General features: G+C 43.2%; 1 protein-coding gene across 1 annotated transcript in view; it reads right to left on the bottom strand.

Moving 5' to 3' along the window:
* Positions 1 to 27,543, bottom strand: part of VPS54 (VPS54 subunit of GARP complex) — an 83,172-nt gene that overhangs the window by 45,065 nt on the left and 10,564 nt on the right. Inside the window, exons 3-8 of the mRNA XM_054975024.1 lie at positions 15,717 to 15,878; positions 12,327 to 12,568; positions 9,517 to 9,595; positions 7,601 to 7,635; positions 2,926 to 3,057; positions 433 to 818 (exon numbers count right to left, since the gene is read on the bottom strand). Coding sequence (XP_054830999.1) covers positions 433 to 818; positions 2,926 to 3,057; positions 7,601 to 7,635; positions 9,517 to 9,595; positions 12,327 to 12,568; positions 15,717 to 15,852 — 1,010 coding nt within the window. The 5' untranslated portion in view covers positions 15,853 to 15,878. The remainder of the gene's footprint in view (positions 1 to 432; positions 819 to 2,925; positions 3,058 to 7,600; positions 7,636 to 9,516; positions 9,596 to 12,326; positions 12,569 to 15,716; positions 15,879 to 27,543) is intronic.

The following is a 27,543-nucleotide window of genomic DNA, read 5'->3' as shown; positions in this document are numbered from 1 at the left end:
TTTCATCCTGTGCATTCGTATGCATGCCCTGACTTGGGTGAACCCATCTAGCCGGTCCTGGTTAGTAATTGCATAGGAGACCTCCAAGGAAGACCACAGAGGAAGGCAATGGCAAACCACCTCTCTCAATATCTCTTGCCTTGAAAACCGTATGGGAGATTGCCATAAATCACCTGTGACTTGATGGCACTTTCCACCACCACCATTAATACACACATACTATAGGTGTTCGATGTCTACAGGGGATACGCTTATTAACAGTTAAGCATCACCAGAATGCAATGACAGACTTCCTGATGAACAATGGAATCAACTGGTATCACCTAGGAATGACCACATAGAAGTACAGATACAATTTGTACATGTAGAGATACCAATGACAGATCATTATAAAACTTGACATGTGACTGTGCTACCCCAAAGGGCACATACCGGAAGCTGTGAATGCCTTGGAGTTCCTGCTGTAGCACCTCCTGCGTAGTTGCTATTAAGTCCAACGCCCCAACAAATTCAGAAGTGGACAGCAACAACTGTACAGTAGGTTGTGTTTGATGCACCGTAGCCATCAACTTCAGTTTATTATATGCTTTTATACAGTTATTTCTCGTCAGCGACAGTCTTAAAACTTTAAGAGATCCTTCACACATCACTTTATCGATTTGGCCTATTTTATCTCGAAGCATTTTTACAGCCTGGGAGGTTTTCCTGAGGTAGTCTTGCAGTTCATGTTGGGAGGTCATTGCATGAAAAAATGCTTCAGAGCGGAGGGAGATCTGATGAGCAATATTGACTTCCACGATATCCAGATAGTGGCTCAGCTTGAGAGAATGAAAAGGAAAAAAAATGCTATTGTAAAACCTGATATTATCTTCTGTGCTGTGTTTGGGAAGGGTCCCTGATAAACTGTAGTCCACTAACTGCCATCCTAAGAACACACTCCTGGAAATAAACCCACTGAATAGATCCACGTAACATCCTTCCTGAGTAGACCTGCTTAACATGCCACTGTGAGAAACCCCTCCAGAACTCCTTTCCTGATTCTCCCCTTCCCTAGGGCTGTCAGTGGGGTAGATTAGGCTCAGTGAAACAGAATTAATACTGAACATTTAAAGCAATATTAGTATCTGAAAAGGTTTCTGAAAGAGCTGAACCACAGTTACCCAATACACTGAGTTCTGCGTGGATTATTTTTGGGGTGTGGAAAATCTTATACAATAATACATGAAAATATGGTGCCATCTTAAGGAGAGCTGTACCCCTTTTCTATATCCATTCAAGCCAACAGGTAATTCTGCGTAGGGATGGCACTCTTACTGTGCAGTCCTAAGCAGAGATAATCCAGTCTAAACCTATTGATTTCCATGAGCTTAGACTGGAGCAACTTTGCTTAGGATTGCACTGTTAGCCACCCAAACTAAGGATGGTGATGGTGATCACAGAGATGTACATTTTCTAGAAATATTGAAGCCATGGGAAGGAAAAAAAGGTTTTTTAAAAGAAAAAAACACTTTTGAGAAACACTGAAATATATACCGTACTGTTAGTATCATCCATCCATTTATTTTACTGCTTTAACAACGTTAAATGTATTGTTTAAAACTTAGCCAGCATATAAAATTGTACTATTTGGCATATTTATGACTAGGGGTGTACATGGGTTTCCTGCTTCGGGTTTATCTGAAGCGGGAAAACAATCCGGAATAACCCAAATCCCAAAGCAACAAGCTGCTTTGGGATTTGGGTATTTAAACTACTTCAGTATGCTCCATCAAGATTTGGAGCACACTGAAGTGAAAAAGCAGGGGGAAACTTTTAACCCCCCCCTTGCTCCAGCTGACTGGTGGAGCCCTCCAGCCAGCTGGAGCAAGGGTTTAAAGTTTGAAGCGCTCCCCGTGCCCTAGCAAACGGCGCAAGGAGTGCTTTAACCCCCTCCTTGCTCCAGCTGACTGGCAGAGCAGGGGGGGTTAAAGTTTGAAGTGCTCCTCGTGCTGCTTGCAAGCTCCAGCTGACTGGTGGGCTCTGCTAGTCAGCTTGAGCAAGGGGGTTACAGTTTAAAGCACTCTTTGCACTGCTTGCAAGCGGCGTGCAGAGTGCTTTAATTCCCCCCTTGCTCCAGCTGACTGATGGAGCAAGGTGGGTTAAAGTGCTCCCCGCGCTGAGCACTTTAAACCCTTACTCCAGTTGACTGGTCGGCTCCAATTCGGGTATTTATCCCAAATCAGAAACTCTAATAGCACACCCCTATTTACGACATCTAAAAATGCTTCAGCTTTCTACTAGCAAAAATGCAAATATACCCAATATTAGAGAGAGCTGCACACAGCTGTATCTTATGCTACCTTAGCAAATGTATATTAATTTTTCCTATCTAAGGAACAGAAAAAAATTTAAGTTGAAAATAGAAATGTTTTAGTAAACAAAAGAAAATATGATTTGGACAGCATACTTGAAAATTGAATTAATTGAATTGAAGATTTCAGTAGTGTAGTATCATGCATATTATAGCATTATAGAATATTAACTGTGGCCAAAATTAGTCACATTTAAAAATACCCTTGAAAATCCAGTATACTCGAGAATTAACATTCCTTATTGTTGTAGACTGTCTTAACAAAAATCCTCATACTACACATTATGAGTAAGCAAAACTTTGTCTTAAAATAGCATTTCACAAATTTCAAAAGGGAAAACATTTAACTGGAGGGTTTCTTTTAAAGGGTCCCCCCTCCCATTCTAATTTTTCTGTTGAAAAAACTGGAAAAGAGAATTCTCATTAAAAAAAAAACAGGGGGAAAGAGGGAGCAAGCCTTGTTCTTGCCTCTGTTTTCCCATTTCCCCTGGGCGTTCACACCTCTAGTTCCCCAGGATGTCGCCTTCTTAAATCAGCGTCTGTTGTGCTGAAATGGTGCCATACATATCACTTACCTTTTCCTGAAGCAGCTTTGAAGAAGCTGCATCGCGATTTCCTTTTCCTCCAGCAGTATTAAAATGAGACCAAGGTAATACCATATTAAATATTACGGGATCTTCCAAGGCAAAATCTGGCTTCATAAAAATCTGAAACAAGAAATCAGTCACGTATTATCCGTTCACATCATTCGTGTTCCTCCATTTACATGCATAGTGCTGACTTTGCAAATTAACATACCAGTGACAAGCAGGACTGGTGGCAAATTTAAATAAACATGTATCTAACTCAGTGAAACCTGCTAACTAGAGAAACAGCCAATTACTGCTGTTCTAAGTGGTCTTTTATACCTTCTTGGTTACATTTTACATAATTATATTTCATCCTCTCCATTTCCTGTATTTCAGAGTCCCTTGACTGTGCTATTTACAATATTTTTTATACCTCATATTTGCCTACTTACTGAGAATGAGCAAATTTGCTCCTGATAAAGATGGCTCTAGAACCCCCCCCCCCCAAATATCTAGTCAGTTTTTAAGATCCCTCCAGCTCCCATATATATACAGTACAATATATATATTGTACAAGTGTTGACTTGTAAAAGTGATTTGGAGAAGTACTGGCTTTTATACCTGGAGGCAGTTAATTTAAAACTTTGTGTAAACAGGAGCCAACACTTAATGTGTAAGGCCAAACTGCTGAAGCAGCGCCTACCGTGGGACTTCGCTGTTTTCAAAAGGAAAAATGCTTGCCGCCATTCATGTTTCCAGCTTTATGAAGCAACAGCAAAGGAACCACTGCAGTTCCTCCCCCATGAGAGGCATAAAATGCTTGCACATCTGCATTGTTTAGCACATAAGCTGAAGACTACTCAATAGAGAATGTGCACTCAGATATATCTAGTCCAAATATATACCCAAAATTCCTTATCAGACCTTTTTGGGTATCTGGATCGATATTTAGGATTTTCAGGAATACTGGTATTGAGAAAGTTTCAGGAATACCCAGAGCCAACATTTGAAGGATCCCAAGCCTGTTCCCCCCCTTATCATTTTACAGGTTTCCTAGTCAGCTCTCCCAGGCAAACAGAATTACACCATAGGGGGGGCTCTAATGGCCTGCCCAATCGCAACCATTTTCTCATCACCCATTTTTTGGAAGATCTTCGTGTGTTGTGCTTTTGGAGGAAGTGGCTTAATGGAGTTTTGGGGTGTTTTTGCTGGTTTTGAAAAATGTGATTGTTCTGAAGGAGATTTCTGATTAGGCTTTAAAAAGTTAACTGTCGGCAAGGGTTAAGTATTTTAAAAAACTCAACATAAATTTTAGCTTATGATTAAGTAAGTGTTCTCTGGCTTTTGTTAGGCTTCCAAAATAAGAAGAAACCAGATGCATTAAAACACAAAACAAAACACTGGAGCATGGCGGTTCAAATCAATTGAAGCCGGGTGGTCCTAAAAATAAGGTTTAGGGTGACCTTTTAGTATCCTCCTCCCCCCAAAGATGTAGTCGAGTTTTCAAAATGTCTAAGGACTAGCTTAACAGGGGGCGGGGCGGGGGGGAGACTTTACTTGTAGGTTAGGAAAAATAAAATAATCTGAGTTTCTGCTCAGACTGTGGTGAAAAGAGAAAAGAAGTTTCTAGAATTTAAGCTAGAAAGCTGGAGCCAGTTTTTTTTTAAAAAAAAACAATTCAATTAAAGCAAGCCTGGATGTAGTCCCATCCCCCTGCCCCAGGTTAGATCGTGGAGGGAGGGGAGGTTGGAAAAAAAGGCAATTCAGGTTAGTGCTGAGGAGGAAAAAGTCAAGGGCAGCAGGTTATTGAGTCAGATCAACAGTAGGTCAGTTAGTGTTTAGACTCTATTGAGTGCTACAGATGTGTCATGATTACCTAGTAAGAAAGGAACTCTGTCAACTTTTTCTTTACATTTAAAAAGAATGGTAACTGGTTCTCAGTTGCTCCACAGACAGACCCTGAGGAAATTATTTTAGCATGATTAGTACACCTGTGCCCATAAAGTCTACTGTATGCATGAAAAGGAAACCCTGTCAGCAGAACTTCCTGTTCTGTTGTGGCAGACAGCTGGTCTTTGATACTGTTCTCTTGTTTTGACTATTCTTTGTGACTATTAGACTACTCTTGTAGTCTAGTAGTCTAGTCTTTGTGACTAGACGAGACTACTCTTGTTTTGACTATTCTTTTGCTACTGTTCACTTTTTTCCCAGGGATGTTCTCATTTTTTTTTCAGAACAGCAGAGTCCAGAATAACAAAATACATGGGAGAAAAGTCAAAGCAAGAAAGAGCAAAGTCCCTTCTCCTTCCCCTCTCTTCATCTCTCTTTCTGCAAATCATTAACGTAAGACTTAAGGAATAGGAAGTTGTTTAAAATGTCCTCCCACTCAGTCCTCCCCCTTCACAAGCCGGCCAGGGTATGATCTTCTTCATTTCATACGCTGAAACTATTACAGTAATCCACTTTTCTCCATGTTGTGCTTTTCACTGGAGCTTAAAGTATTCTGGGCTGTCACAGTGATGTCTAACAAGGACTAACCGTTTACCTTCTCCCCATCTGGAATAACCCTCAAGCTGCACCTGCTGACATTTTCCTTGTTGTGGTGCTATTCTGACGCCTTCCAACCTCAAATCAATCCTTGTAAACCAAAATAGGTCAGCATGCTTCTATTTTTCTGTGGGATCCCCTAATGATTTCAGCTCATGGAATAGATTGAGGAGGAGTTGGCTGCAACCTAAGAACAGATTGTTACATGTGCTTACAACCACTAAAATCATCTTTCCACGAACTGTGGGAGTCCATATGATAAAGTGATGTGCTCACTGGCACATGGAAAAACATCTGCTATCAGAAAAAGGATGCCCAACAAGTACTGACAAAGAAGTGCGAAATAAGATATGGTTAACTTATCTTTTTTTAATATAACTTTGACAGGGCAAATGCCTGTATCCAAAGTTAAGTACATTTAGATTCAGTTGCAATCAATACGATCCGAGTATTAATTTCCACTTTAATGGCATTTAAGCATGCTTATCTTTCAGTGAATTGAACCAAGCGGATATCAAATGTCACACCAAAGCAATCAAGTTCCAACATCAGCTAAACCTACTTTAGGAACGGATAGCAATCACGAAAGCATTCTTACGAGCCTTAAGCACTTTTTCATTTAACCTCAGGACAATTGTATCAAATTGGCAGCTACTCCTTCCAATGTAATGTAGGAATTGAAAGTGAGGGGTAATGCCTGGTCCATGGTCAGTAAACATGGGGCTGAAAGGTGATTTTTCCTCAGCCCCCCCCCCCCAAATACAAGTCAACATTTCAAAGGATAAATGAGAAGTCTGCAGATGCCACTTTGAACTGTTTTTAAGAGGAATGATGGGATACAAACACGACAAACTGTAATTCTACATGTAGCCAGAAATTCAATTTAAAAATCCCAATCTGTAAGAAAGCTGGTGCAATATATCATGCATCCTACTAAACGGAGGCTGCAGCTGCATCCGCTTTCTAATATCCGTGGAAGGACAATGCACACACGGTCTGTACTGCATTTCATTTTGCATCCCTGCTCCACTTCCTGGCTTTTTTTCACACCACCATCTACCTTGTTTAAGACGGGAAAGGGCGAGCCACGGTAAGTCTGTACCAAAGGGTCATGGCCACGGTTGCAGTCCTCTGCTTTCTTTATCCAACATTTCTTCCTAAGCTTAGGAGTGAATCTGTGCCACTTAAGTGTGGCACAGGAGCTAAAAGTGTCTTCATAATGAGCCTAAAACAACTATTTAATACTCCTCTCCCTCTTCATCTTCAAGAACCATCAAATTCATTGAAATGGGTATCGGTGGAATTTAAAATGCATTATTATTGTTATTATTTCAAAGCTTGCGGTTCCAGCAGGAAAAGAGGACGTGTATGCAAAACATGCGACAATTATTTCCAGGACACCAAAGATTCACAATAAGAATAATATTTCATCATCCAGAAAGAGAGAAAACATTGTTCTGGAAACCCAGGAATAATGGATAATTATACATTTTATTAAGATGTCTAAATTCTGTGTTTTATAGACTCCATTCAAGCTTCCAGGAAAGGACAAACTTCACAGAGGCCAATTTTAACACCCTTTTCCTTCCCAAAAACCACTGTAGTGGAGACCCTCCAGAACAATGTGCTACATGACACTGGGAGCTGTTTTCACAAAGCAAAAAGCTTGCAAAAAGAGTGTGAGAGAGAAAGGAACGGCACATGTTATTTCAGCCAATTCAACCTTCTCGCGGGATCTCCAATTTGAGGGAGGGGGCAGTCCAGAGGATGCCAAGAGTAGCTGGAGGAAGGGGAAGGTTCTCAACTCTGCTTCCAAACACTTGTTTCATTTGCATATGCTTCAGATGGAAGCTACTGTTATGTATTATATAGCAGGGTAAGGCTGCCCATTGAAAGGCTTCTCTCTACAGGTGCATTGAGTCGGATCCTGCAGTAAGCCATGGGCACACAGATTACACATCTTTTCCACATTCCTTCCCTCCCATCAATTCTTTCTGATCTCAGGAAAAGTCTGTTCCTGTGGTTGCAGGAACCAAGTGGACTAATAGCCATACTGGTATATTGCTGTATTCAACAAACGACTGTACCCTATATGTAAGAAATATGAACAGCCTAAGACACAGTGCAATCATACCTTAGGTACTTGCTCCAGTTCTGTCCTGGATTTATCTAAAAAATGAAATGAAATAAACACACGTCATTGCAAACATGACACATTATTTTGTACTTTCAGTTTGCCATTCACCCACTGGATTCAACATTTATAAAGTAATAGAGGACCTTGTTAATTTTTGTCCAATCTATAACCAAATCTGGAATCCTAAAATTCCAGAGAAGAATATGATCTCAGTTGTTTTAAAGAGAAGAAAGCATTTTAATCATAGGAACCATTCTCACTTGTAAATTGAAGAAACTAGTAAGAAGGAAGTGAGAAGAGCAGAAACTTTCACATAGGCAAAGCTGGAAATAGTATGTGTCACTGAGCCTACTTAGCAAAAAGATCTCAGTAAGGTCCAGAAGAAAAACAGAATTTTGGTTCCCCTAATCTGCCCACCCCCAATGTTATTTTTGTTGCTCCTTTTTACACTGCTTAGGTAATGGTAGAAGTCCAGACCATGTGACAGGATTCAATAATACCACTTCTTCCCACAACAGCGCCCCTTCCAACTCTATGATTCGATGGCACCACATACTATGATACCACCCTTCCCAAGGCCCCTTCCAACTCTATTCTTTGACCCTCAGACTTGGTGGTATTAATTTCCACAAGAGGATCTCTTCCTTACATGCCAGATTGCTATGTAGTATTTTCCAGAGTTTCTACTCTGTTACTTTGTAATGGTACCAGATTGAGCTGGAAGGGAACCTTCTCAGTGGGTCACTCTAGACATCCTCAAGAGTTTGGTGGCAACTGGTTACCACTGTCAGAACAACCCCACTGACCCGTGAGCATTGCCCCGTCTTGCCCTCTGAGGCATCTGGGGATTAACCAACAGCAGTGCCATCCACCCAGTTCCTCCCACCCCGCAAAAAGGTTTGCTCCTCCTCCCTGCTACCTACTGCCACCACTTGACCTTTCTAGGAATTGCTAGTGTGGTGTTCAGACTAAGATCTGGGAGACCCAGGTTTGAATCCCACTCTGGACCAAGCTAGATGTGCAAGTTTTTAGAGAGTCGGTCCTGGGTTCCCCAGACCCAACTCAAATTCCCTGCAGCTACACAGCAGCTTTGGGTAATACCTGTTAAAAATAAAGGAGACCCTAAATGGCCTCAAAATGCCTCTGTGGGGGAAGGAGGGGCTCCTCCTCCCATCCTCAAGCCATTTCCCCCTCTCAGAATAGCAGAGGAGGGAGTTTTTTTCCTGTTTTTTCTGCTCTAGGTGGAGTACCCTGTGCACACGGAGCAATAAATACAGGGGGGAGGAACCCCCCATGCTATTGTGACACGGGGAAATGGTTTGAAAAAGAGGGGAGGATCCCGTCCTTCCTCCACAGAGGCATTCTGAGGCTGCTTGGGCTCTCCTTTATTGTTTAAATGCTGTATGGCTGCAGAAACTGAGCTGGATCTGACCCAACTCTTTAAAAACCTGCACATCTAGAGAGACCCACTGCCACAGAAGCTTGCCAGGTGACTTTAGGCCAGTCACCCACTCTCAGTCTAACCTACCTCACAGGGTTGTTGTGAGATAAAACGGAGGAGAGGAGAACTATGTAAGCCATTTTCTCCACTGGGGAGAAAGGTGGGATATAAATGAAGTAAATAAATAAATAAATGATGACCAATTGATGGGTAGAAGGGAAAAGGAGAAATTCAGAACAGAACACTACCTTATTTTAATTAAAGGCATTTAAAACAGAAAGAATACAGCAGTAGAAATCATGGGCATTGTTATTTCTTGACTTTATATTGCAGCTCCAAAGGACTCAGAGAAAAACTGGTCTGACTATTTGGACTACGTATGCATTTTCAGTGCACACAGTTATGAAACCACCTGCAATGCATCTAATTATTACCATAAATTTGCATGACCCACTGAGAATAACAATCCTACCATGAGTATGTAATGGTGTCCTGTCAAAGGTATCTTTAGGAGGACAAACAGTCTTGCATTTCCCATGAATCTTCTCTTTCTGCAAAATATAGGCACGTATTTAAAAAAAGCATTCTGAGTTTGAAACAAGCATGAATTTGTTTTTATAATACAGCATCCAATCCGTTATGCAAGATGATTCTGATCTGCAAAACCGTTTGACAGAATGAAATACAGATGCACACAATTATTGTGATAACAGCCACTGCAATATAACAAAATTTTTATTCATATAGTATGTCACAGGCCAGGTTCGCCCAAGCTGGTAGTCCCAAATCTAAGCCCTCACACGAAAGCCCAGGGGGCGACCAAGGTACAAAAGCCAAGTCCAGTCCGTGGTCAGAGCACAAGGTAAACACCAGGAGAGACTCCAGAGTCCAAAAGCCAGGTCAGGTCCAGTCCAAGGTCAGTTAACAATAGCATCAGATCCAAAGGCAGGCGCAGGCATGAGCAAGGTACATGGCACATGGAGTGGTTGCAGGTAGTTTGACACTTTGTTTCCACAGTTGGCAGTTTCCTCAGCTCAGCTTTTATAGCAAGGCGTGGATTGCAGCTAGCTGCTTGGGTTCCATCCTACTGCTACTCATCATTGCTTTCCAGCAGCTGGCGTCGGTTCAGGAGACGAGCACTGCGCCGCCTCTCCTGCAGCTCCAGCCTCTGCCTTTGTCTGTGGCGTTTTTTAGGCGTGGGCGAACCTGGGGGGGGGGGGGGTGGAAGCCCCTGGCTGGGCTTCCCCTGTGGTACTGGCAGTCCCTGGCTGAGCTTCCCCTGTGGTGCTGGGGCTGGAGAGTACTGGTGGCTCTGCCTCAGCTGCTGGCTGTAAGCTCCGATTAGTCAACAGCTACGGCTCCTGATTACCGGCTTCTGCAGAGTCACGGCCGGCTACATGGAGCTCCTCTTCTTCTGGCTGGCTACACGAAGCCCCTCACTCTCACTGAGCCCAGACTGGGCCATGACATAGTATAGGCTTGTTTTATTTATTTTTCTGGTTTTACATTTTAGAAGCTGTGGCAAAGAGGCGGCACAACAAAAACATTCTTAATGTGGCCAAAAGAACTCACAAGAGTATGCTAAGCCACTCTTTTGGTGTTTCTTCAAAATGGTTAATAATTGATCTTGTGATGAACTACTTTTCCTCTTTTATTATCATTAAAAAAATAAATAGCAGCCTTGCAGCACCTTAAATACCAACAAATTTCATAACTTTTCAATCATTATGATGCCACAAGACTCTGGTGTATTTTTGTTGCAACAGACTAACAGGGCTACCACTCTCGAAAACTAAAGCCAGAGTGGTTAGACTGAGCTGGTGTGCTGGTTAGAATGTCGGAGTAGGATCCAGGAGATCTGGGTTCGAAACCCCACTCTGCTGTGGAAGCTTGCTGCATGTCCTTGGGCCAGTCGTACACTCTCAGCCAAGCTACCTCAGTGGCTTGTTTATCCAGAGGAGTTAGCTGTGTTAGTCTTTGGTTGCAAAATAGTAAAGAGTCCAGTAGCACATTTAAGACTAACTGTGGTTCTTGAAAGCTTATGCTACAATAAAGTTGATTAGTCTTAAAGGTGCTACTGGACTCTTTACTATTTCACTGGGTTGTTGTGAGGATAAAAACAATATAAGCCACTTGGGAGTCCCAATGGGGAGAAAAGTGAGGTATAAATGAAAATAACAAAATAATAAAAATGTCACTGATGATTAGCTTCTTTAATAAGCAATTTCTGTTTCTTCTTCCAGTACACTAATTTTTTGTTTAAAACTCCAATGCATTGGCATATAAGTGAAGCCACTGGTATAAAAGTATATAGAATCATAGACTCACAGAGTTGGAAGGGGCCATACAGACCATCTAGTCCAACCCTCTGCCCAGTGCAGGATCAGCCTAAAGCGTCTCTGACAAGTATCCATTCAGCCTCTTCTTGAAAACTGCCAGTGAGGGGGAGCTCACCACCTCCCTAGGCAGCTGATTCCACCTGTGAACTACTCTGACCGTGAAAAAGTTTTTCCTACTATCCACCCGGTGCCTTTGTGCATGTAGTTTTAGCCCACTGCTTCGGGTCCCACCCTATTTTACAAAGTGATGCTAGAGACACTACTGGGCTGTGTCTTTGGTGATGATATTCCAACAAGAAAAAAAAGCTGAAAGTCTTGACCAGCAGGAAATTTCCACATGTTCTTAGATTTAAAAGACAACAGGATATATAATAAAGAAAATTCATAGCTACTTCTCTAAGGTTCTCCATACTCCTAACATGCCACATATTTCTCCAAACACCCATCTTTGTAACTACTTTGAAAAATCAACTGTTTTATAACCAGCTGCTTCTTTGATCTTACGGCCTATAAACAATTTGGTGTCTGCATACGGATAAAAAATTGCTAAGGAAATCAAGGATATTTGTGTACTGTAGGCAATAATGATTTCCACTATTCATTTTTTTACCTCAAATTTATTTAACATATACTTTGCTCCATTATTTCAAATTTAAGTATAATTTACATCAATTTACAGTTTCAAAATAATAATGGTAAAGGTTTTTTGTGTTTTGAAATTAACTGGAAACAAAATCCACATTATGGAATAATTTTAATGTGTTAACAGATGATGGTCTTAATAGTCATAATCCATGGAATTAATCAAGTAACAATGGGACTAAGCATTCCTCAAGTTCCTCGAAATCAGAATTTATTTTACTGACTTCAGTGACTAACACGCGTTGTCTGACACAGAAGAGTGCAGACTGTGTGTGTGTGTGGGGGGGTGTCTTCTTTTTACCTGAACAATGTCCAACTGGTATGCTGCAAAGTGTTCCTTGTTGATCTGCGGGAGGTAGAGTGAAGGCACGACTTCAGTGTCTACAAAGTCCAGTCCCCATGTCTTGGTGAAGAAATCAGATTCCCTTTTTGCTAACCGAGGATCGTTTAGTGCTGCTGGGAGATTTACTTTGGAATGATAAATAGTCCATCTGTGTTGATCAGCAACTAAAGAGGGGCTGTCACATAGACTATTAGGATCACCTGTATGATGAAACAAAACACCCCGTTAACACAAATAATCTAAAGTCTTTTTGCCCTCTGTGGCTACTTATATTTCTTTTAATGCCCAGTGAAAAACAGAATACTCAGTCAGTACAAAATGGGAGTAAGGTTGGCAGATACTATATTTTCATGCACTGGATCATTTCAGAAACCAGGGACGTCTGACACAAACATTTATTCTGAAGGCTTCCCATAAGCTGATAAACAGTAAAAATTACAGCACTTATGCTACCATATGTGGCCAGGGTTGACAATACATTTGCTAAGCTACTCAAAAGTCCAAATAACATAATTTAAAGGTAAAATAAGGAACAGAGTGTTAAGACTTCTCATTTTAAAGTTTTGGTAGTGATAAAATACAAGCATCCAACTTGTGTCTTTTTAGTTTACGCTCAATGTGAATATACCAAAGACGGAATTCTGCAGTAATATGTAATCATATAAGAACAAAACTGATTTGTGACCACCATGCAAATCTTTTGTCCAGCAACTGGTTAATCTTCAAGAAAAAAAGAGCTCTTCTTTGTCAGATACTGCTAACTACTGTTCACAGGGCATAAAACCTTTTCCTCTTCTTCATAAAATTTCTAGTAATATCCAAATTACAGGTTCAGGCAGTTTGACCATAATACCTGCCATTAGTATACAGGAAGCCATGTGTCAGGGCTTATTTTAAAATGATGTTTACCTTCCTTTGGTAAGTCTCAGGAAGAATTATATTCAATATTCATTTGGCTAAGATAGATTTACTTGCAGCTGAGCGAGCTCTCATATTAGAAATTCTGAGGGCCCGTTTGTTATTTTTATTACAGTGTTAATACACAGAACCCTCTCTGAACTGGAATATTTGAAATGCTGTACTCTGATAGGTCACTTTGTTCATACATTGTAGACTTTTATATCTAGCTGATATTCTAACAGTACAGTGTTTAGTCATAGCACTGGATTTTTGAACTCCTTTGTAATTCTATCAAGAGTTAACATTTTCTTTACAGAGCTTATGGACTTGATCTTATGCAAGATTATTACTCTTTGATACATATATCTGATGTGCAGGATTTGAGTCCATCGGCACCTTACAGACCAACAAGATTCTAAGGCTACAAGTTCTCGAGAGTCAGAGCTCCCCTTTTGCAGATACCACAGAGCTCCGACTGTCAAAAACTTATACCCTGAAAAACCTGCTGGTCTCTAAGGTGCCGATGGACTCAAATTCTGCTGTTCTGCTGCAGACAAAGATGGCTGCCTACCTAAATGTATCTGTATACCTGCACCCTCCGCATAGGTGCTCTTTGTTTTGGCCTCCACATACAAAACTGACAAACAGGGCATTGCTCATTACCTAGCAGATTTTTTATTCTACTTATTTATGCCCCACCTTCCTCCAAAAGTGGCGTACATTGCTTTCATCTCCTCCATTTCATCCTCACAACAGCCCTGTGGGGTAGGTCAGGTTGAGAGCAACTGGCCCAAGGCCACCTGGCAAGCTTCCATGGCAGAGTGGGGACTCAAACCTGGGCCTCCAAGTCCAACGTTCTAACCACTGCACTGCACAGGCTCTCGCAGATGTGCTATTTATTCACTACTAAGTCTCCAGTTCAAACTGCTGAGGAAATTAAGAGTGTCATCAAATTATTTTGTCTTCTAAGAACAAGCCTTTGGTCGCTTGTTGCCCAGCATGAAAAGTTAAACAATGCACTTTGGCCCCGCAGGTGAAGACAGGCCTTATTTCCATCAACATCCTGTTCCTCCCCCTCAACGAGTTCAACCATTTTTTACAATAAAAGACATACAAAAAAGCATGAGAAAGGAAGCTTACGGCCACGGTTACTTCTACTGCCCTGCTCAACATTCTCCTTCTATTTTAAACAGCCACCAACTCCATTTGGGGGAGTCAAAGTTCTTCTGTGGAATAGCCATTCTATGTCCATCATGTACAGAAGGTGTGTGTGTGTGGGGGGGGGGGAGCATTTCCCCTCCAACCAGGCCTTTCCAAGATGCGGTTGTGCATCATTGTCCTTCTGGTCTCAAAGGTCTCTTCCTGCTAATATAAGCCCCTGCTTCTTGCCCTTTGGTAAAATAGTGGTTGTTCATGTCCCAAAGAGGGAGAATTAACTGTGAATGTTTTCTCGGATTTCAGATTCAAGGGCAGTTATTCCTACAATGGGTCATATCTTGGTTTCTGTTCTCTTTGTTGTTGGACTGAAATGTGTCCAGGATGCATGAAGGCTCCTTGTTTTCCAAAGATCAGAACCTTGAGTTGGAAAATGGATTAACTCTTGGAATTATGTAACTACACAATTTTATAAAACAGAAAGGTTGCTTTTTAGTCAGCATTAGAAATATGTTCTTTGTTTGATGTATAAAGGTCCAGATACTGCCTCCCCAGTTAATAAACCTAATGTTTTTCATCATGTGTACATTTAAACTCTCAATGCTTAACTACATTCTAATATTCCATAGCACTATCTTTTTACTGATAAATTTTACTGATGCACTTGCAATCTCGCCCCATATGAGAAACTGAAATATCCTCAAATGTCCAGAGGACTAAAAGAAAGCTTATTTGAGGTGATCACAAGCAGTGACAGCCATCTGAGTTTCTGTTATTTTGAGTATTTCAAATTCCATGGTACTACAGAGGAAATGTTGTATTGGAGGAGAGTTTTATAGACATTATGGACCATCAAAAAGACAAAGATCAAATCACATCAAGCCTGACTTTTCCCTAGAGGTTCAAATGACTAACCTGAGGCTATCATACTTTGGCCACGTTATGAGAAGACAAGGCTCACTGGAAAAGACAATAATGCTAGGAAAAGTGGAAGGCAGTAGGAAAAAGAAGAAGACACAACATGAGATGGATTGAGTCAATAAAGAAAGACCTGTACTCTAGTTTTCAAGACCAAGGCTGTTCATGATAGAACATTTTGGAGGGCATTAGTTCATAGGGTTGCTGTAAGTTGGAAGAAACTTGATGGCATATAACATACACACAGATGAGTAGTAAGGAACTTGCACCATGATAAAGGCCACAGGCTATTCTATTCTCTAAAACAGAATACAAAAAACTGTATGACTGGCATTCAGAAGATAGATTATATGCAAGTTTTATTAAAGGTGTTACCTGTGGGTTCCTTAGGACAAACATCTGGCAGTGACTGCACTGGTCGAAAGCGCTTGGTAGAATCCGCTTCCTTTTTAAAGAAAGCATCACTGCTCTTTGACTGAGGCACTGGTGAAGACCTGTGGCTTGAGGCCATTGCATAAAGTCACCACTGGATAAAGACTGGATTGATCAAAACAAAAATCAATGCAGATCAGTTTATATACTTGACAACTCAGTTATTCAAACAGAAAGCATTTAGAGCAAAAACAAACTGAAAGCAAACAATCCTGCACTAGCAGTGTAAGAAACTGATGACCTTTTAATGGAATTTTAAATGATCTTTTCTCTGTCTCTTGCTTCCACATACTCAGAGAGTCAAAAGCTCCAAGTGCCCTGCCGTAGTTATGCAGAGTTCATTCAACAGAGTGACCGAGCTAAAACTATAATGCCTTTGTATCAAATATTCTCACGCATTTACACCCACCCATCAGAAATATATCCGCCATCAAATAACGCAGGGAAGGGGGGTACTGGCTGGATTTAATCATCATTAAATGGGCAGCAAACATTAACAATTCCCCCGAACAGCAATTAACAGAATTCACAAAGCTAGCCATTGTGTGTTCTTCCGCAGTCCCCCAAATAAAAGTGTTTACAGCAGTCATTTGTTAACTTTCACAACATATATATGGAGAGAGTCCTTTGGCACAGCTTGGGAGAAAGGTTTTTTTAAAAAACATTCACTCAAGCCGTAGTTCTACATTTCCCAGAGATGATCAAAATGCTCACCGTTCTTAATGAGCAAGAAAATTGCCAGAAACTGAAAAATCTCCAATCATGTTTTATTTATTATTTATTTATGTCTTTTATAGTCTGCCTTTCTCACAGAGAGCCTCAAGGGGGATTACATAGTGTAAGATTAGCACAGTCAATATCAAGGACATTTCAATAAACAATGCCATAGGATAAATAAATGCAAGTTTACAAAGTCACAGCATTAGCAAAAATCCAACACAGACTTGAAGAAATGCGGAAACACAGCATAAGCAATTCTAGGACTGTCATTCGACAACACAGAACTACCCAGAAGGATCATACTTAAAGCAACAGGTAGAACATAGGAGCACATACGTAAAGAGACAGATAGAATGTAAGGCAACATAGTGGTGAAGTCTACGGTCCCGAAGATCCTCTTCCTATTCGATTCACCTGCGTTAATATCAATGAACAGGGCCCTCCGAACCAGACTCGTTAACCGAAAAAGGTGGGCTACATTTCCTCAGGGGCACTAAGGCAGGCTGTGGAGGCCAGAAAAGGGAGATTCTCCTCCCACTTCCCTGGCCAGACAACCTCCACTTTGCCGGCCGCAGTTGATGAGTGAGAGAAGCGGCAAGAGAAGAGGGAGGGAAAGCGAACAGCCTTTGAATGTCCATCTGTTTCATTAGGGTAATAAAAACAAATTGCATCAACAACGAATGAAAACAAACCAATACTTCTGCATTGTCTCTGTAAGACCCCCACCCCTCCTCCACATGGCAAGCAAGGTCTCTTCCTCCTCTGCTCCCAGCGTCACCCTTTCCCCCCCTCCTCTGACTGCTTTCAGGCAATCAAAGTTCCAGATCCAGAGCCTTCCTTATCTAACCTTTGTCTCTGCTTGTTGCAATCCCTCCAGCACCTCAAGGTAGTATCTTTGGACCTGTAAGTTACAGTCCACTCTTTTGCATTTTAGGTACCTTTATCTTTTACAATCTCATCAGATTTTGGAAGCTAAACAGGATCAGCCTTGGTTAGTCATTGGATGGGAGACCAACAAAGACCAGGGTTGAAGAGTCAGGCAATGGCAAACCACCTCTGTTATGCCATGAAAACCTCACCAGGGGTCACCATAAGTCAGCTATGACTTGACAGCACTCTCCACCACCATCTCTTGAACTGCAACCAGAGCAGGTGGTATCCGAAGAGAGGAATTCTCATTTGGTGATTACATGGTATTACCACTAGCAATCATATTGACTATCTAAAGGGTTACATATCCATTGTCTTTGTAATCCCGCAAAAAATCCTATACAGAGGATAATACTGTCATTATCCCAAATACCTGTTGTGGGGATAATGGGTGGCCAGATACTGAAGAGTTAGTGGTTTAGTGCAAGACAGCTCACACTGTTATAGTCCAATCAGAGATCAGGAGAGATTAAAAACAACATCAAAGAATAATCTGTTCATTACACCATAAGTCTGTCTCTTGAACTTAATGAAAATTTTGAAAAAAATCTAAATCAAAATAGACAAGCTGTGGGATGAATGGCTCTCCCACAAGGGTTTTTTTTTTTAACAGAATGGTAGTGCCACAATTTTGACTGGGGCTGGGACACAAGTGCAGCAAGGTTAAATTTCTGCTGTGCTGTTTTCTTCACTGCAGTTTGTCTCTACACAACGATTACTTGTGTGTGTGTGTGGGGGGGGGAATACAGGCAGTTTTATGGTAACTTATGTCTACCCTGCTGAGGCCAACTGAAAGGGTTAGAGAGCTGCTGTAGCACACTGAAGTTAAATGGTTCGGCTGTGAATCAGCACTCCACTGGTTTGAATCCCACTCCTGCCATGAGCTCAGTAGGTGGACTTGGGTCAGCCACTCCTCTCAGCCCCAGCTCCCCAGCTGTATTGTGAGGATAATAATAACACTGACTTGTTCACCACTCTGGGTAAAGCACTAACCTGTCTAGAAGAGCGGCATATAAGCACTGTTGTTGTTATTAAACTCCTCCCATACATTCCTGATCCAAATGGAGTGGGCGATCTATTAAAGAAGAACCTCTCTGGGTCCTATGAGCCGCATACAGAGAGCTCACTGGATACTATTTTTCATCCACTGGGTGTCACTGTGGATCTAAGCTTTTCTTTAAAAATGTAAAACAAACTCATACGATGTATCAATTGAGAGGATAAGACAATACGATTAAAATACATATATGTAAAATGAGAAACAAATTGGTTTTTAGACTGTCACAGAAACAATCAAATTCAAAACCCAAATGTACCATATAGTCAGAAATTCAATTTTATCTTTTTAATTAAAAAACCTGCCCTTGCTGACAGGCTTCAGGTTATTTAAAACTGTCCTAATACTCACAAAATGTTTTAAGTACATACTAAACATTGGGCTAAATATTTAGCATGTGCACAAACTCCGCTAAGGTCAGATTGTTTGGTTTTTCATTTTCTTGATAATTTGTTTTTGAAAACCCGTACTGAGGGCCAAGCTACACGTGACGAGTGACACTTGAACGGCAAGTGAACAGACTCACATGTATTCCTCCCTGTTCACTTGCGCTCCACATAGTGTTCGAGTGGCGGGCAAGTGGACAGGGAGGAATGCACGTGAGTCTGTTCACTTGCCGTTCAAGTGTCATTCGTCACTTGTAGCTTGGCCCTCACTCACAGCACTGAAGAAGAGATCACGGCACACCTTGCCTCTTTTTCTTATTACAATATTTACCTACTTTACATTGCTGTGTACACAGCCAAGTTCTATCTTCCAGTAGGGTTTTGATTAATCAAATATAAATCCACAGGGTTGATTTATCAGAAACTTACTAGCAAGTGGATAAAACCAGCATGCCAGAGAGCGAGCAGGAACAGAGGTTGCAGCAGAAGCTCTGGACTGAGCATAATCCATTCTCTTCCCACCTCCTTCAGCCCTCTCCCCACTTTTCATTCTCTTGCACCTTGTCCAGGTGCAGGGTAGTAAATGCTGGGATATCTGTGTATCCTTATTCCAGTAAGCAAACAGAGACATGACAGCATAACAAGAGTCTCACAAAGTACTGGGCTCCATCAAGCTGACTTCAACAAGAGGCCCAGGCCAGGCAGAGGCCTCCTAAATGAACTGTAATATGATGCTGTACTAAATTATTCAGAGTAACAGCTATTTGAGTATCGTCATAATTTAGTGCCTTATGGATAATTAACCTCAATGAGCTAGTGCATTTATAAATGCACAACACTATTTAGATGGGGAGAGATGAGCTACTGTGCTTGCTTGCCTCAGATAAATAGGAATAAAACTCTAAAGGGAAACTAGAAATATGTGCTTCCTAAATGCCTTTGAATTTCACGAACCAATCAGTAAGGGATATAAATGCTGTCATATCTACCCCTGTGCACAGTACATTTAACTCATCATTAGATAAAAAGGCTGCCAGCTCTTTGAACCAAGACAACTGCCCTGCATCACGATGGTAAACATTCTAAATTAAACATACCACCCTTCTGAACTAATACCCTCTCTTCAAACATGCAGATCCTCCAAATTAAGTCTTTTCATAAAGTCAAAACAAGATTAATACAAAGCAAAATATGTTAGAAAAATTTGTCTGGAAACTATTTTAATTGCAGTACTATTTTAATTTAAGTACATTTTACAAATAAGCATTGACAGAGCTTCAGAAACAAGACGCTCTTGTAATAAATCAATTAAAATCCACCTGAATTTTTTAAACCAAACTATTCTTTTTACTACATCTTCACTCGTCACCACCCACCAGTACCAAGCACATCAACACTAAGGTAATGAATGGAAGAGGCCTCATAAATTCCAGTGGCTCACTGATGGCATTCCCATTGATCCAACTTTAAATATATAGGGCGAAACCCTCTCCTGGGAAGGTCCATCTGGTGACCAGAGTCCCTTGCTGTGGGAACAGCTGCAGCCATTTTAAAACGCTACCACACAAGGGGAGGCGGCTTTTGGACCGATCCCGTTCAGAAACTGTTTCAGAACAAGTCCATGACACGACATGGGGAAATCTGGGTTGCAATGATGGAACATTCATGAATCTGGAGACTGTCCAACATTTCTTTTCGATTCTGGCTTTGCCTTAAAGTACCCCACCGGCATTGTCGTGGGCTGAGCTTGAGCTCCCCTCAGGCAGGGCCTGTGTGCCTGTCACCTTGAATAACTACTTGAGCAAGCAGAGGTCTGCTTCAACCAGTCAGCTCTCAAGGCAATGCTCCACCCTGCTGCAGGGACACACGGCTTCAATGTTATTTCTTACTAGCTAATTCCCAAGGTGTCCCATCAGGCAGCTCTAAACTTTGTGACTCTGAGTGTAGGGAGTTGCAAAGTTAGCCAGGAAGCGTACTTTAAAAAGACAGAACCAAAGGCTCTGTCAATTTGACCTCTCTAAACCAGGGTAGTTTAAAAGGACAGAGTGCTCCTCAGAGGGTTCATAGAATCATAGAGTTGGGAGGGGCCATACAGACCATCTAGTCCAACTCCCCACCCAGTGCAGGATCAGCCTAAAACATCTCTGACAAGTATTCATCCAGCCTCTTCTTGAAAACTGCCAGTGAGGGGGAGCTCACCACCTCCCTAGGCAGCTGATTCCACCTTTGAACTACTCTGACGGTGAAAAAGTTTTTCCTAATATCCAGTCGGTACCTTTGTGCATGTAGTTTTAGCCCATTGCTTCGCGTCCTACCCTCTGCTGCCAACTGGAACAGCTCCTTGCCCTCCTCCAAATGACAGCCTTTCAGATATTTAAAGAGAGCAATCATGTCCCCCCTCAACCTCCTCTTCTCCAAACTAAACATTCCCAAGGCCCTCAGCCTTTCCTCGTAGGGCTCAGTCTCCACACCCCTGATCATCCTCGTCGCTCTCCTCTGCACCCTCTCGATTTTGTCCACATCCTTTTTGAAGTGAGGCCTCCAGAACTGCACACAATACTCCAGGTGTGGCCTGACCAAGGCAGTATAGAGAGGGGCTATGACCTCCTGAGATTTCGATGCTATGGCCCCTTTGATACAACCCAGGATTGAATTAGCCTTTTTTGCCACCGCATCACACTGACTGCTCATATTCAGTTTACAGTCTACTCTTACCCCAAGATCCCTTTCACATAGACTACTGCCCTGAAGTGTATCCCCCATCCAGTATTTGTGCTTCTCATTTTTGTGGCCCAGATGTAATACTGTGCACTTGTCTTTGTTGAATTGCATCCTATTCACAGCTGCCCACTTCTCCAGAGTATTCAGGTCTTGTTGAATTTTAATTCTATCTTCTTGGGTGTTTGCTACCCCTCCCAATTTGGTATCATCAGCAAATTTAATGAGCAGCCCTTCCACTCCTTCATCCAGATCACTGATACAAATATTGAAAAGTACTGGGCCCAAAACCAAGCCCTGCGGCACCCCACTGGACACCTCCCTCCAATCTGATGAAACGCCATTGACCGCCACTCTTTGAGTGCGGTCCTCCAACCAGTTCCCTATCCACCGAACTGTCCTATAGTCTACTCCACAGTCTCCCAGTTTGCCCATCAGAATGTCATGGGGGACCTTATCAAAAGCTTTACTGAAATCCAGATAAATCACGTCAACAGAGTTCCCCCGATCCAGTAAGCTGGTCACTCGATCAAAGAAGGAAACCAGGTTGGTCTGGCAAGATCTGTTAGGAACAAAACCATGCTGACTTCCCCGGATCACTGAGCGGTCCTTCAGATGCTTACAGATTGATCCCTTTCAAATCTGTTCTAATATCTTCCCAGCAACAGAAGTCAGACTGACTGGCCTGTAGTTTCCCAGGTCATCCTTCCTCCCTTTCTTAAAGATTGGGATAACATTCGCTCTTCTCCAATCTTGTGGCACATCCCCAGTCCTCCAGGAGGCCTTGAAGATGATGGACAGGGGTTCTGCAAGTTCTCTGGAAAGTTCTTTCAGCACTCTTGGGTGCACCCCATCCGGCCCAGGGGATTTGTATTCATCCAGTGCAGCCAGATGCCTCTCCACTACCTCTCTGTCAATGTCAATTAGCCACTCAGGTGTCCTGCCACATTTTCTACTATCTCTAGATGTGCCTGAGTTCTTCAGGGAGAAAACAGAGGCAACAAAATCATTAAGCCTGTCTGCTTTTTCTCTGTCCTGCATCAGAGTTTCTCCATCTACTCCAAACAGCGGTCCAATTGCCTCTTTTACCTTGCGTTTGCTTCTCACATATCTGTAGAAGTTTTTCTTGTTGCAGCGAGCCCTCCTGGCCAGACCCAGCTCGTAGTGAGCTTTGGCCTCTCTGATGGATGATCTGCAGTACCTAGTAACCCTCATATACTCCTCTTTAGAGGTCTGTCCTTCTCTCCATTTCCTGAACATTTCCTTTTTCTCCCTTAGCTTATTCTGGAGCTCTCTGTGCATCCACATTGGTTTCTTGGAGCCCTTACCATGTTTCCGTCTTGCTGGGATAGTGAAGGCTTGAGCTTGCAAAAGCTCGTGTTTGAGAATGGCCCACCCTTCACTCGCTCCTTTTCCTTCCAGCACACTCCCCCACGGAATAACTCTCATTGAGCCTCTGAGTTCATCGAAGTTGGCCCTACGAAAATCTAACCTACGAGTCTGGCTACGAACTTCCTTGGCTCCCCACAGCAACTGGAATTCAAGAAGGACATGGTCACTTCCCCCTAGGGTCCCCACCACCTTCATCTCATCTACCAATTCTTCCCTGTTGGTTAATATCAAGTCTAGTACGGCCGAACCCCTTGTAGCTTCCTCCACCTTTTGAAAAAGGAAGTTATTGGCCAGGCAGGTCAGGAAATTGCGTGATTCATGACGCTTTGCTGAGCCTGTCTCCCAGCACACATCGGGGAAGTTGAAGTCACCCATAATTACAAGGTTCTGATGTCTGGATACTCTGACAATTTGTTCAAAGAGGGCAGCATCCATTTCTTCTCGCTGATCGGGTGGTCTGTAGCAGACTCCAACAACAATACCCTTTGTCCTTCCTCCCCTTATTTCTACCCATATACTTTCCACCGGGCTGTCCGCCCCATTCTCCATAACTTCTTGACAATCAAGCCCTCTCCTCACATACAACGTTACTCCACCTCCTCTTCTACTCTTCCGGTTTTTCTTGAACAACTCATACCCATCCACTAGCACATTCCAGTCATGGGAATCATCCCACCAAGTCTCAGTAATTCCTACTATGTCATAGCCCTCTGTTTGCAATAGAAGCTCAAGCTCTTCTTTCTTATTGCCCATACTTTGGGCATTGGTATATAAACACTTGTAGCCTTGCACCTTTGTTTGACCTTTCCTACCCACTGTGTTCACTTCATCATTGAAGTCGCCATGTCGATCGTCCCCTGCCCCTTGCGGCATCAGTTTAAAGCTCTCCTGATGAAGTTCTCCAGGTTCGTTCCAAACGTTTTCTTCCCTGCCCTTGAGAGGTGAAGCCCATCAGGTGCTAGAAGGCCTTCTCTAAGAAAACCTATCCCATGGTCCCAGAACCCAAAGCGCTCCTGCCAGCACCACCATCTCAGCCAGCGATTCACCTCAAGTATGGTCCGCTCCCGGCGTGCTCCTCTTCCTGTGACTGGAAGGATAGAAGAGAATACCACCTGAGCCCCCAATGTCTTCAACTGCCTTCCAAGGGCTTCGTAATCCTCTTTAATTCTTGTAACAGTATTCGAAGCCGTGTCGTTCGTTCCCACATGAATCAGCACAAACGGGTACTTATCAGCAGGCTTGATGAGTTTTGGCAGCTGGTCGGTAATATCCTGAATTCTGGCTCCCGGCAAGCAACACATCTCTCGGAATAGGAGATCTGGCCCAGAGACATGGCGTTCCATACCCCTGAGCAAGGAGTCCCCGACGACTACCACCTTCCGTTTTTTTCCACTTCCATGAGGCCCCATGTCTTCTGCACTCCCTCTTCCAGATCTCTGCGGTTCTCCTTCCACTGTCACCTCTGTCACCATCCCTAGCACTTCAAAGCGATTCTTGAGCTCAAGTGGACCAGAGCATCTTCTTTGTTGACGCCTTCGGGTTTGTACTGTAGATCTGAAAGGAGGCTCAGAAGGGAGATCGGCTCTTTCCCCTCCTCCTTGACTTTCTTCTTCTTGGCTGTGCGGAGCCCCCAGGCTGTTGTCAATAAAATTGTCTCCCTCCTTGATCTCCTGAAGGGTGGTGATCCTTTCTTCCAGGCTCTGAACCTTTTCTTCCAAAACTCTGACCAGCTTACACTTCTGGCAAGTGAACTCTGTCTTCTCCTCTGGGAGGAAAACAAACATGGCACACTCCATGCAGGTGACTGCGAAGGGGGCTTCAGTAGACATGATTGCCTTCCAAATGTACCTAGAGTACTAGCAGAACCAGTATACTAGCAGAGTTTCAGGTCCCCCAGGCAGGGAGGAGCCTTTTGTTTCAAAAGGTGCCTTCCTGCCTAGCCCAGCAGGGCCCCAGGACACTAGGGGGCGGGGCTTGTAAGAGTAGAGGTGAAGTAGAGGTGAAACTGACAGAGCCTTCAGGGAGGAGAAGATGAAATTAACAACCTGGCAGCCCTATCTATGCTCCACTCCCATCAACATCTTGGCTACAGCATTCTCAAAGTTTCCAAACACTTTTCAAGGGCTGCTCCACATAAAGTGCATTGCGGAAATCAGAACTACATGTAACCAGGGCACTCACCACAGCAGCCACATCTTTTCTGCCCAGGAATGGCTGCAGCTGGCCAACAAGTCAAAGCTGGTACAAATCACCCCTAGCCACAGGTGCTGCCTGCTTATCCAGTAGTACGCCTGGGTCCAAGAGCAGCCTCAAATTACGGACTCATTCCTTCAAGGGGACTGCAACCCCATCCAGAACAGTGATGCCTTAAATCTCAGGTTAGACTTTCTGCTCACCACTTCAATTTCCATCTTCACAGGATTAAGTTTCAGTTTATTTATTATCTTGCATCCTATCCAATATTGCATCCATTCACTGGCCCAGGGATTCTACAGCCTACCTGGAATCAGTCCAAAGCATGACACAGAGCTGAATGTCATCGCATATCAGTGACGACCCAGTCCAAATCTCTGAATGGCAGCACCCTGCAGCGTCATGTAGATGATAAAGAGCGCAGGAGACAAGACGGAACCCTGGCAGGACCCCACAGGACCAAAGTCAAGGAGCTGACCAGCAGTCCCCCAGACCACCTTCTGAAACCTATCCTCCAGGTAGGACCGCAACCACTGCAAAATGGTGCATCTCAATCCCATCCCAGAAAGGCAATCCAGAAGAATACCATGAAAGCCACTGAAAGGGTCCAGGAGAATCAACAGAGTTGTACTCCCGTTGTCCATCCCCAGTGCAGGTCATCCACCAGGGTGACCAAAGCTATTTCAGTCTCATAACCAGGCCTAAAACTAGAGTAGAAAAGATCTAAACAACTTGCTGGATCCAGGGACGCTGGAACTTGCCCGGCCACCACCTGTTCACTCACCTTGCTTAAGAATGAAACATTTGAGACTTGTCGATAGTTACTGAGATCTCCTGAGTCCAAGAAGGCTTCTTTAGAAGTGGATGTATCACAGCCTGTTTCAAGGGTGGGGTGGCCACGCCCTTGCTCAAGGAGGCATGAACCACTTCTTGGACTCATTCAACTAGCCCCCCCCCTCCCAGCAGTATAACAAGCCAAGAAGGGAAAGGGTCATACAAACAGGTGTTAGTCCTCAAACCTCCAGATCCTCAGACTGGATAAACTGAAAAGAATCTCAAACAACTGCGTATGTCAGCATGCTGGCAACACCCGATGCTGTCACTGCTAATGCAGAATCCAAGTCCAAATGGCAGGAGATTTTATCTGCAAAGGGCTGAGCAAAATGTTCAGTGGGTCACTGAACAGTCCACCTCCTCCCGCAGGCCAGATCCCAACAGGCCTCTGACCGCAGAGAACAGTTCCACTGGCCTACACTGTGCAGATGTCATGGTAGTGGAAAAGTTTTTTCTTTGCAGCCAGCACCGCCACGGTGTATGCTTCAAAATGAGCTTTTGCTTGTGTTTATGGGATTCGTCCCAGGTCCTCCTTCATTGTCACTCTGGCCACCTCCATCTGGTTTTTGCATTGTCAGAAGGCCCTCAGTAAACCAAGGGACTGCCTGGGCTGCCACACTTGTAAGAGGGCACCTGGGAGTGATCATGTCAACCATCTAGGCCATTTCCTCATTTGTAGGTCATTTCCTCATTCCAGAGGTCAACCAGCACAGCAACAGAAGCACCAGTCATACCCAACAGGAAAATCTGCTAGAGCTGTTAGAAAGCTATTTGGCTCTATTTGGCTCTGAGGGTGGATCATTTTAATAGAGTCTTGGTATCCCTGTAAGTCTAAACCTGAGCAAACAGTGATCTATCCATGGCAAAGGAACCATCATCCATTCCTCCATCCTCAGATCGTATTCCTCCCTCCCACAATAAAATGCCAGATCCAGAGCGCAACCTGAACAACATGTAGGACCAGTTATTACCTGAGACAAGCCCTTGGTTGACATGGAGGCCATAAAATCCTGAGCTGCTCTTGACAAGGCAGCCTCGGCATGAATGTTTAAGTCCCCCAGGACAACCTGCCTAGGACTTCTCAACACCACTTCTGTCAGCTCAAGCAGCAAGACTATCAGGCAGAAGGTTAGGCAGTACACCAACAGGATCCCATTCCTGTCTTTCAGTTCAAGGTACAGCCTCAAAACTGGAAGTGTCCCGAGCTAGGGGGACAGAGTCATTAGAGCCTACATCGACACCGCTTCCCTGCCCATCAGACCTCTGCTGATATATCACTGAGTATTCTGGGGGACACAGGAGAGGTTAAATCATCCCCGCCCCCGCCCCCTCCAGCCAAGACTCAGTGATCCATGCCAGGGCAGCCCTCTCATCCTCTTTACTTGGAGCGTAGATCCAAATTTCTTGTGGCTATCTCAGCTAGCCTTGACACGTGTTCCAAGGTGGAGAAAATTATTTTCCTTCCAGCCAAGGTAGACCAGCACGTCACCTGCATGGTTCCACTGTAAGCTTTGGCTGCTAAGAAAATTCAAGCAAGAGC

Source organism: Eublepharis macularius, chromosome 1, assembly GCF_028583425.1.
Source record: "Eublepharis macularius isolate TG4126 chromosome 1, MPM_Emac_v1.0, whole genome shotgun sequence".
NCBI classification, from domain to species: domain Eukaryota; kingdom Metazoa; phylum Chordata; class Lepidosauria; order Squamata; family Eublepharidae; genus Eublepharis; species Eublepharis macularius.
Note: the sequence above shows the minus strand (reverse complement) of the source record. Positions and strands in the feature narration are given on the sequence as shown.